Here is a 12,441-nt window from a genome sequence, read left to right on the forward strand (position 1 = left end):
GCCGCAGTCACACACAGAATATAGGCATGCCGCATATCATTTTAATCAGCAGAAGCTGCTGGTGCCCCTAAGCATACCAAATGCCCTAGGCAATTGCCTGGTTTGCCTATGCCTAAGGCCGGCTCTGGATACAGGTTGTTCTCCCTAACATTCGTGTATACCCCTGAGAACATTCTACTACAAGGGATCAGCTGCATTACGAGTGCTGCCACCTCGGCTGTTCATTATTCAGTTCACAGCCAGACGCCGGCACATCGGAGCCATTTCATCACGTTGGCTGTGCACCTCAGCAAAGCTCACCTGGAGCTCTGTGTAGAAACACAGCTACTACACTGTTACTGCCAGCGTGTCTGACTGCAGCTTACAAATACCGCAGACCTTCTGTAACTCCATCATCACCTCGCCCTCTTACAGGTGAATTACAGAGAGGCTTCACCTGAGTTGCCCGTGGGAGACCCATCATACCGCCATCGGTGAGAGCTTATCGACATCAGGTCGCACAGGTAACATCTCGCCGCCTGGGAAGCACAGCCACCAGCCACCAGCGTGTACGGCTGCATTCCATCTTAGCCCGGCGGCTCTCCCGTACCCATGCAGGGGCACAGCGGCTGACTTAAATAACATCACTCCGGGCTCTCTCTGCCGCAATTATCACAGCGGGTAATTGTGTATTTGCACAGTCTATCTCCACACCACTTGGACACCATTCATTCATTTAAGGTTCCTCATTATTCTAAGATCATCGGAACCGTTACGTGCTGCTACAATATAGGACTTTTTTGGGGGATTTTTCTTTCACGGATCAAGTGAGTCATACTCTTCTGTACACAGATCTGTAGTTTATTTTTATAGTTCCATATCAATGTCATAATTTCTATTTTAATCAAATATCTGTAGTTCGTATCAAACAGCATTGGGCATTTTTTGGATAGAAAGCATTTATTAACTAATTATCAAGGTTCAGGGGTATTATATTGAGCAGATTTTATGTTATATTGAATTGTTTTTATTATACTCCCGGGAGAATTGTTGTTAACATTTTTAATACAATAAATCTTCGTACTTTTTGATTGTCAAGCGCAACTTGGTTTTTGTTGTCTATAGTGTATTCTTTAGGGATTGGCTTTTCCCTTTTCCAGTTGCTGCCGACAATCATTTACACCCCCACTCACTGAGCGCACAGCTTACTTTTTTTGTCTTAGAATATTAGACTGGAACCGATGTCTTGGAATATCGGACTGTAAGCGATTACTTGGAATATCGGACTGGCAGTGATGACTTGGACTATCGGACTGGAAGCGATGACTTGGAATATCGGACTGGAAGTGATGACTTGGAATAGCGGACTGGAAGTGATGTCTTGGAATATCGGACTGGAACCGATGTCTTGGAATATTGGACTGGAACCGATGAATTGGAATATCGGACAGGAAACGATGACTTGAATATCAGACTGGCAGCGATGACTTGGAATTTCGGACTAGGGCACTCATTCCGAGTTGATCGCTAGCTGCCGTTGTTCGCTGCGTAGCGATAATTTAAATAATGGCAAAACTGCACATGCGTATGCACCGCAATGCGCACTCGCGGCGTACGGGTACAAAGAGCATTGTGGTTTTGCACAGGTTCTAGCGACGCTTTCAGTCGCACTGGCGAACGCAGGGAGATTGACAGGAAGTGGGAGTTTCTGGGTGGCAACTGACCGTTTTCTGGGAGTGTTTGGAAAAACGCAGGCGTGGCCGGGCGTTTGCTGGGCGGCTATCTGACGTCATTACCGTGTCACTCGTCACAGCAATCATCGCACAGAATAAGTAACTACAGGGCTGGTCTTGTTCTGCACAAAATGTGTTTGCAGGCGCTCGGCTGCACAGGCGTTCGCACTCCTGCAAAGTGAAAATACACTCCCCGCGGGCGGTGACTATGCGTTTGCACGGCTGCTAAAAGTAGCTAGCGAGCGATCAACTCAGAATGAGGGCCTAGAAGCGATGACTTGGAATATTAGACTGGAACCGATGTCTTAGAATATCGGACTGGAAGCAATGTCTTGGAATATCGGACTAGAAGCAATGACTTGGAATATTGGACTGGAAGTGATGACTTGGACTATCGGACTGACAGCGATGACTTGGAATATCGGACTGGAAGTGATGACTTGGAATATCGGACTGGAAGCGATGACTTGGAATATCGGACTGGAATCGATGACTTGGACTATCGGACTGGCAGCAATGACTTGGACTATCGGACTGGAAGCGATGTCTTGGAATATTGGACTGGAAGCGATGACTTGGAAGTATTGCAGAGTGCGGACACACTGAGATATACAATAGAACCAAGGTCTTAGTGAAATTGTGTTAGACAGTACAACAGGGAATTGAAGACTCCTAGCAGGCGTGGTCTGAACCCAGAGTATCTTCAGCGCAGATGGAATGCACATGGGAGCTGGTGATATACTGAAGCAAGCAAGTACTGAGTACTGAGAACCTGCTGCAATCACTGAATGCTCACACCTGTTTGGCATTGCAGGCTGAAAGTTAACTCAGGGAGAGTTGGCTGAAGCTAAGTACACACTATACAATTATTGGGTCGACCAAAAATATCTGCCGGTGTGTACCTGGCTTTAGAAACAGGTGCAGGCTGAGATCAACAGTTCCACAGCTCAGAGGCAGACTTAGGAAGCTAGAATGCTGTTAGACCGCAAGTCTGGAGCCAGGAGACATAGCTCTAGTAAGCGATGTTGTTCAAGGCTCTGATTACTTGCCTGAGCTTCCCTTTATCCCCCCTGGGCAGCAATGATTGGAGAGCAGCATCAGCTGACCGCTGTGAAGGCAGTGGTTGGAGAATCTGAAGTCAGCTGATCGCATGCGTCATGGTGGCATCCAGTGTCTGGAATGGAGGGAAAACATCAGGGTTCACGCAAAGGAATACACTAAGGACAGTGGAGAATACGGGGAGACTGACAGACATCTTGAACATCTGACCTCCGCAGATTAGTAATCCATCATGCTGGTAAGAATCGTTGAGCAGAATACAGATTACTGACAGCAAATGCACTGCATCTTTCTGTTTGTGCGATTAAAGAAGGTAGATTTCCAGGGGGGCACTGAAAATTTATTTTTTTTTTAAAAAGGGGCGGCAGGAATTAGGTCGATGTTGCACTGCGTACAGATACCTTGTGCACAAAGGCGAACTTGCGTTTCGAGGTGTACAGGAGATGCGCAGTCACAGGTGTTGTGGGCAAAGAGGGCATCCCTGGGCGGTGGCATAGTGTAATAGGCTCTGTATCTGTATATTGGACTGGTAATTACTAGGTTCTGCTCTTTGATATTAGGCTAGCGAGCAATTGATGGATGGTATCTGCTGTTATCTCTCCCAATGTGTGCTCTTCACAATAGGGCTTATTCTTCAATACTGTCTCCATTTGGATTTTCTTTACCTTGTTCCCTTCAAAAAACAAGTATAACAGTTAAAATAAATAAAATGCTAAAAAGACATTCAGACCAGCCTGACATGTAAAATATATTACTCAGAAACTGATGATAATTCACAAAACGCGTCGTGTTACTACTGCAAAGTCCTGAATTTACCACCGGGAAGCGTTTTATCCTGTTATTTTTATGTTTAAGTAACAACCAGGTACAGCGCAAGGTTTCTCAGCACCCTAGGCAAACTGTCTGCCTACTGCCCCTACCACCTTCCCCACACACACCAATACCCACTTTCCAGCCCCCCAGGTGTAAAGTTGGTTTCTTAGACATCTCATTGACGCCGCTGTCAAATAGGGAAACACCCCCTCCCAAAACATATGCAAAAACTATGCGCAATATTTTGGGGGGATCCCCAGGCAGGTTGTGGAGAGCTGAGAGATCTCAGGCAGAACTCACCCCAGTGGTAGCAGACGCTGGGACCCCCAGGCAGGCTGTAGTGTAGGCGGGACATAGCAGATATATAGAAATATAGAAATATAGATATATAGTATATGGAGCTGGGGCAGCGGCGCTGGACCCTCCCAAAGGTGCTGCTGCTGGTGGTGGCTGGCTGTCAACTGCAGTCATTTGTCCCAGCAGTGGCTGGCAAACTGTGACCCTATGGTGTGGCGCACCATTCGGCTGTTCTTATTGAACGGCCCTTGAACCGGCGTTGGGACTGATATAGCACTGTTTTCCTCGGAGGGGAGGGGAGGGGAGAATCGGGTCCTGGTGAAGAAGAAGAATTTCTTCATTTTTCCACCAGGTCCCCTCAGGTCCCGGCGTCCACAGGCAGCTGCCTAATGGAAGCGCAGACCGTGGTAACAACACCTATAACAAGTGTCACGTACACACACATTGAATGTTACTGTATCTCAGTGAGGAAAAGCAATGACCTCAGGAGGCCGCAAGGACTGTCTGCACTATGTGCAATTAGAACGCTGAGAGTTTTTAGAAATTTAGACATCTCAATAAAAATGGTGACTACTGGACACACAAATTAGCTTCAGACAGTAAAGCCGCTAATAGACTTCTCGGTCCAGCCGCTGTCCTAATTGTTGGGTGGCAGTCTCTGTCATATTTGTCTATACTGTACATGTACAATTCTCGGGAACTGTGCGACTGGACGATGATCACAAACACAATTGGATGCAGCTATTATCCAGCCACAGTTCTGTATATCCCAACCTCCAGCTGGTGGTTGCCTGTCTGATGTAGTGGCGGGATTGTTGGGCTTTCTGGGTCCATTGGAAATCTGCTGCATGCAGGCGTGTGGAAGGGAAAGTATATCACTTCCCGAATATCTTGTTTCGCTGGGCAGAAAAATGTGTCTTGAGGAGTCCAATGGGACATCATTAATAAGTACCTCTGCACAACATTAAGGGACTATAAAGACACAACGGCCTACAGCATTAATAAATCACAGATTGTCATATCAAAGTACCCGGATCTGGGAGCTAACCCACAGCGCGTGACACAATGACCCTATTGCCCCTTTATAGCACTCTATCAGTATACAGTACCAGACAAAGGTTTGGACACACCTTCTCATGCAATGGTTTTTATTTATTTTAATTATTTTCTACATTGTAGATTAATACTGAAGACATCAAAACTATGAAAGAACACATATGGAATTATGTTGTAAACAAAAAAGTGTTAAACAAATCAAAATATGTTTACAACATAATTCCATATGTGTTCTTTCATAGGTTTGATGTCTTCAGTATTAATCTACAATATAGAAAATAATTAAAATAAATAAAAACCATTGAACGAGAAGGTGTGTCCCAACTTTTGACTGGTACTGTATATTGGTCTCACAACATTACTGGCTGCTATTTAATTAATCATCTTCATTGTAAAAGACAAGTGTACTAACTCCGATTAACAAATAAGAATTTTTCTATGGTGTAAAATACACACTGTGGTTTTGTGTGCCCTGCTTTGTGTTTCTATTTTGTTCTTCGTAGAACCTCTAAATGATCCATCTGCCCCCTGTCCTCCCACTCATCAGGGCCAAGCAACAGCAGTGGCCTTCCTTTGTCTCTATCTGATGTGTCACACATTGGACTTCCAGACCCCATTAGCTGATACAGTGATGCAGATGTCCCTGAGTCTTTTATTATCAGCCAGGTGGTTGGGATATATCTAGGATCATCTCTACATTGGCAGAGCATGGGTGCCACCATCTTAATTCCTATCAGCTGACTCGCTCTAAGACCAGCTGACCCAGGGGGCCTATCAGGGGATTGGGTACCCTATATAAGGTTGTTCCATTGATAGGTCTTGTGCCAGAACATCTTCATCACTGTGACCTGCTACTGGCTCTCCGCCTCTATTTCTTGGTGTGTTACAGTTCTAGGCAGTGCATTCCTGCCTGCTAGTGCCAGCAGACATTCTACGCTGTACACTTTATCCTTTAAATGAAGGAAATCAGTGGCAGCACAAAGCGGTATAGGGCCCCCGCATAACTATTATATATGACCAACTTAACCCCTCTTCCTGTTCCTGCCTAACGGACTGTAAACACACAACATATTCATTATTCCAGTAGTGCTCATCTAATATTACATATGTGAATTATAACATTGGCGTACACATTAAACCAGCAATGCCCCCACACGGAACACAGCAGCAGTGCTTATAGTCATGCAATTCCCCTATATACTGCCCATTATTACTAGCTCACCCCATGACACACCTGTCTGCATGCAACGTACCCAAAATTATAATCCACTTCACCAGCGAGAAAAGGAAAAACTCACCTGGAACTAAATCAGTGAGAACATATTCTTTATAGTCACAGCTCCACCTGCTGGTGCCTCAGTCTGGGGCCCGTTACAGCCAGCTTTCAAAAGAGGGAGGTAGAATTTTTGCATTTCTAGTGAATTCTGGAACAACCAACTTGAGCCCATAGAGTAGAACTGAACTAGACTGAGCTTTGTTTTCAGGATCACCTGGGGGTGAACTAATAACTGTGGGGGCCATCAATATAGGGACCTTTATCATCCTCTGGACCTCTGCACAATTGTAAAACTTGGCCACATCACAATGGGAATTTTGAAGCGCTAGGACACCCTTATTCTTTTCCCTTGTAAGCACAGATTCATTGAGACATGCCCCAGTCCAGGTATGTGCAGCACCCACTTGGGCAGCGTCCTGCTTTCTGATCCATGTGACATAGTTGCTCACAGTTAGGATGGTGGAACTAAGTCTTCAAATTAGTATAGTCCAGCATAAATCAGGACAGTTGGGTAGATAAGTGTTTATGATTGGGCACATGGCTGTAATAATCCAAGGTATAATCAAGATAGACCTGGTTACCCGGTGAAGAAAGTCCAGATGAGTAGGTCACCCAGAGAAGGCTGGCTAGATAGATAGATTAGGTCACCCAGAGAAGGATGGCCAGATAGATTAGGTCATCCAGAGAAAGATGGCCACATAGATTAGGTCACTAAGAGAAGGATGCACAGATAGAGTAGGTCACCCAGAGAAGGCTGGCCAGATAGAGTAGGTCACCCAGGAAAGGATGGCAATATAGATTAGGTCACCCAGAGCAGGATGCCCAAATAGAGTAGGGCACCCAGTGAAGGATGCCCAGATAGATTAGGTTACCCAGTGAAGGGTGCCCAGATAGAATAGGTTACCCAGTGAAGGGTGCCCAGATAGAATAGGTTACCCTGTGAAGCATGACCAGAAAGATTAGATCACCCAGAGAAGGATGCCCAGATAGAGTAGGTCACCCAGGAAAGGATGGCCATATAGATTAGGTCACCCAGAGAAGGATGCCCAAATATAGTAGGACAGCCAGAGAAGGATGCCCAGATAGATTAGGTTACCCAGTGAAGGGTGCCCAGATAGAATAGGTTACCCAGTGAAGCATGACCAGAAAGATTAGGTCACCCAGTGAAGGATGCCTAGATAGGTTAGGTCAAACAGAGAAGGCTTCCCAGATAGATCATTTCACCCAGTGAAGAATGGCCAAATAGATTAGGTCACCCAGGGAAGGATGGCCATATGGATTAAGTCACCCAGAGAAGGATGCCCAGATAGATTAGCTCCCCTAGTAAAGAATGGCAAGATAGATTATGTCACCCAGTGAAGGATGCCCTGATGGAGTACTGTATGTCACCCACTGAAGGATGCTCAGATTTGTATCTGGAAAAGGTTATAGGCACACTGTGAAGATCAGCAATCTGGGACTAAGAAATTATCCAAGCCTGATATGGGAATTAGACGTTTATTGCCAGACACATCTTGTGCGTCTAGGACTCCATAATATATGTATGCACCTGTGGATAGTGGGCAAGCCGATATATGTACACTCTACATTATTACATGTATTTATTCTCAACTACTTACCCAGCTTGTTCCAATTTCCATTCAACACTTCGAGGGCATGAACTCTGGTGATCAACTTTACATTTAAATATTCTCCCAAAGTCCTCCAATCTAACAGTATAGGTCACAGAGCTGGTGACATAAAAGAGTCCTCTATTGTCTGTGTTGGCTACCGTCTCTGTAGATGACAAAACTTCATTCTCCTTGCACCACGTAACTTGTAAGTGTTGCGGGTGAAATGAATGAATTCTGCAGGAAAGCTCCATCTGGTCCCCGTTGAGGTTGCTCTGTACTGGATCCAACACTGGTTCAGCTGCAGAAACCACAAAGCACAATGAGAAATGAAAGTTACAGCTTAAGAACACTATACATGTTTTTCAGGAACACCTTACATTTACGCTTTGCAAGATGTTCCTTCTGCCACTTTGACCATCAGTGGGATATGCTCATCACAATACCAGTTTATATGAGACATCTGGCCACCTCTGTTAACACAATTTAACATGTTTACGCTATTGGATCAATACACCTCAACCTGCCGGTTCTGTCTGCTGGCACGAGGTCAGCACTATTGTTAGGGTAGAACCCAGGGTTCCACCAGATGTTTGTCAACAGATCTACTGTTCTTCATGTTGCCATTATTGCATGGGTTACATACGAGGTGTGGCTATTAAATAACAAGACTGATGCTATAATTTATGTTTAATTATATTAAGTACATTTTAACTCCGTTCCCCTTTTATATACTCCCCTTCTGCATCCACATACCGCTGTATTCTTATTTTCCGCTGGTGAAAGACGCGCTGTAGCTCATTATCTATCAGCTGTCTCACAGCTCCATAGTTTCCTGTTGATCTCAGTAACTGATGCAAAAACGGGTTCCTCGGTCTGGCGAGTATGGAGGGTGCTCTAGCACTGCAATCTATTTCTTGGCCATAAACTGCTTCACAGAGAGAGCTGTGTGGGCTGCTGCGCTGTCCTGATGGAGGATGAAACCATCTTTCAACAACTCTGGTCTTTTTCTTCTGATTCGGTCTCGCAAAGTTTCTAGAACATTTTTATAGTAATGTTGGGTCACTGTTGCACCTTCTGGTACCCAGTCTGCCAAAATAACATACTTGAGATCAAAGAAAACAATTAACATGTCTTTGAATTTGGATTTGCTTGACGTTGTTTATTCATTCTTTGAGGGGTATTCAATTGAAGTCGGAAACTGCCGTCTTGTCGGAAAGACTGTTTTAGGTCGGAAGGGGTTCTGACCTATTCAATACTGCCCCCTTTTCTCTGACAAGTCTGGAAATCCGACTTGTCAGAAACCTGTTGAAAAGCACGCGGATCGGCGGCTTCAGCTGCCGATCCACATGTATTGTCGGAAGCGCGGCCAAACCCGACAGGTTTTAGCCCCGTTTCCGACAATGTGTCAATACGACTTTAAAAAAAGTTGGATTGGCACTGTTGGGAGCGGGCCAAACCCGGGCATTGAATACTCACATGTTGGATCCTTTCCGTCGGAAAGGATCCGACGTGAATTGAAGACACCCCTTAGTGATTATCTAAAAAACGCGAATCTGCTTGAATTTATTCCAAATTCGCTTTTGATTTTCTTTCTGCTCGGGAGTGAGGAGCCTTGGAACCATCTTAACACAAACTTTTGTCATGGTAAGATCTTGTTGCAAAACTTGCCTAATAGCTCCTTTGCCGATTTTAACTATTTCTGCTATTATTCGGATCAATTTGAACAATTTTTCTAAATTTTTTCCACATTTTCATTTGTTATTGATGTGCGAGGCCTCCCGGGACATTTATCATCTTTGACATCCTCACGACCGTCACTAAATCTTTTGTGCCGCTCAAACACACGTACATGTGACATACAACCTGCCCCGTAAGCCACGGTTAGTGTACAGAAAGATTCAGTGGACGTTTTGTTCAATTTAACAAAAAATTTAAGTTGACACGTTGCTGTCATTTTGAACTAAGCACTTTTATGACGTACAGAAAAAAAAAAAACTTCTTCGGACGCTGTGTGACAGCAAACCATTTGTGCGAACGGGTGACACTGCAAAACCGTCTTGGGATAGTCCAAGGCTAATGTTCCCCCGGTCCCTTTTATCTCACGCAATATGGTTTATTTTTTACAAGTACAGTCTCGTTATTTAATAGCCACAACTTATATTGCGAGCTGCTTTGTCGTAATGGTGCGAATGCCAGTGCAGGGGGTGCAGCGCTATTGGGAAGTATGGGGGGGGGCTCATATCCTCCACACCCTGACTTGTTCTGACACTGCCTGTACCCCATCAGAAGAGCCAAGTGGGGGTTGAGGGAGGAAAAACTAAGGACTGGATTTAGTAAGGATTGCTAAGTAGCAGAATTTGCAATAATTTTGATCGCAGCCATCCCGATCACACCCACGCCACGCCCCCATTTGACTGGTGATGCCCCCATTTTCAGGCCGTCGCCCCTACAACGCTCCGTCCCCGCCTAGGAAATGGAGCGTTGTCACCCCCTCCCACCCTGCCTCTGATTGACAGGCAGAGGCGTTCGCATTTACTGCGGAGCGCCCACAGAAAATGCGGGGCATGCGCAGGACAGACTCTGCACATGTGCCGCATCCTCTTTGTAATTTTTGCGGTTGGATCGCGTTTTGCGATCCAACCTGAATGAAGGCCTAAACCTGTTCCATCCAAAATGTTGCTAAACATCTCTCAATGCAGAGTTCCACCCATGGTGCATGTAGCTGCAGTAGTAGAGGGAGATAAATATTTCAGGGTTGGCTTCCAGGGACAGGTAAACATAAGGGGTCTGGTTTGCAGCTGGGGTCTTGGTTGCCATAATGGGCGTAAAACCAACCTCTGGTTAGTGGCCTACTCTCCTAGAATGTCTGGTAGACCCCTGTATTATTGGGATCCCCGTCTGGAATCAGGCAGGTCTCTTTGAAGGCCATTTACCAGCATGCGCTGTGGGTGTGGCTTACACATAACGTTGCGAGCTGCGTCACTGACACTGTCTTACCTGTAACGTACATCTCCATGTCAGACTGTGCTGTGTGATTTGTTGCGAGATGTTTGACTCTGCAAATGTATTTCACTCCATGATCGTCCTTCACATCTATAATAAATCCCAATGTCGAGAACAAGCTGCAGGAAACCGTCTCGTTGTCGCTCTCGTTTTTTACTTCATATTTGGCTTCATATTTTTTGTCTCCTTCATACATCACAAGTGGTGCTTTGTGCATCAGCAAATCCTCTTTCACCCAGGTAACATGTATCTTTTCCGGGTAAAATTTCGTCATGCGGCAAGTAAGATTCACATGATCCCCGTGCCGCTGGTACTGTGGGGCGATGATGCTGGATAATATGGGAGGAGCTAGACGACAAAACACAACACATCGTCATTTTTAGGAACACGGACATAATACATATCACTAAACTTTGCAAGTTAAATGAAGGACGCGCAGTCGTAACGACAGTCTGAATTTTGAACCACCCAAATTATATCTCAGTGTGGCGGGATGTGCTAAGCGGAAAATGCGGTAAACCCCCTGTTTACCGCATTTTCCTAATGTACTATCCCCCGGCCGGCAGGTCAGCGCTGCTGCGGGGTTCTCCAGCTTTTGCTGGCGAAACCCCATAGAAGCCAATGGGCTTCTCTCCGCAGTGCTGTGTGAGGGATCCAATAGCATACCTCCCAGCATGCATCACGCCCGCCACCGTCACCCCGCACATGCGCAGTCTAACTCCCGGGGCCGAATCCCGGTAGTCAAGCTGCTGCTGCGCATCGCGGAGGACAGCTCTTATCGGAACAGCTGTCCTCCGCAATGCTAAGCGCATATGTAAGTCAATATGCGATCAGCATAGTGGCGCTAGGCGGCGATGTACATTAGTACATCCCGCCCATTATATTTACTTCTCATGCTCATCTCAAGCGTTCTGTTTAATCCACGGATGCCGCTGATCATATTGCGGGGAAAAATATATGTTTAGCCTGTGCAAACCTATTATAGAAGACACAATGGGGTAAATTTACTAAGGTGAGAGGTTTTTTTTTAGAGCTGGTGATGTTGCCCATAGCAACCAATTGGATTCTATCTATTATCTTCTAGAGGCAGCTGGATAAATGTTAAGTAGAATCTGGTTGTTATGAGCGACATCACCAGTTCTAAGAAACTCCCACCTTAGTAAATTTACCCCTATGTAACTAAAACTTAGAATGTTTTTTCTTTTTTTTTCTAACATTTAAGAAATGATTTCAAACTTCCAAGACTCAAGAACCCTCTGTTGTACAATGAAGCATCATATATTAAAAGCTAACAATATTCTTCTATTCAAATAGCGTCTAAATCACTTTTTTTTCTTATTCTCGTTTCAGAAGCACTTTTTATCCTACAGTAATTAATGATTGATGGCTGAATAACTAACTAATGATTCTAATATGTATAAGGTAGAGGTGTGGCTCATTGGGTCGACCTTAGGTCGGCAGTCGATAGATCAATCCCATATGGTTGGCATGGAAAAGGTCAAAATAGTTAAAAAGGTTGAGGGGTCATTAGGCCGACATGGGAAAGGACGTAATGGTCAAAAGGTCGACAGGGTCATTAGGTTGACCTTAGGTCGATGGTCAATAGGTCGAC

The 12,441-nt window shown here is 45.2% G+C and overlaps 1 protein-coding gene across 2 annotated transcripts in view; it reads right to left on the minus strand.

The window, feature by feature from the left end:
• Positions 1-2,841: 2,841 nt before the first annotated feature.
• The window catches only part of LOC134970349 (uncharacterized), a 65,148-nt gene continuing 55,548 nt past the window's right edge, over positions 2,842-12,441 (minus strand). For both annotated transcript variants that reach the window (XM_063946360.1, XM_063946359.1), the window contains 3 exons: positions 10,824-11,177; positions 7,833-8,124; positions 2,842-3,444 (listed from right to left, as the gene is read on the minus strand). In XM_063946360.1, the coding sequence (XP_063802430.1) occupies positions 3,399-3,444; positions 7,833-8,124; positions 10,824-11,177 (692 nt within the window). In that variant the 3' untranslated portion in view covers positions 2,842-3,398. The remainder of the gene's footprint in view (positions 3,445-7,832; positions 8,125-10,823; positions 11,178-12,441) is intronic.

Source organism: Pseudophryne corroboree, chromosome 11, assembly GCF_028390025.1.
Source record: "Pseudophryne corroboree isolate aPseCor3 chromosome 11, aPseCor3.hap2, whole genome shotgun sequence".
Lineage (NCBI taxonomy): Eukaryota > Metazoa > Chordata > Amphibia > Anura > Myobatrachidae > Pseudophryne > Pseudophryne corroboree.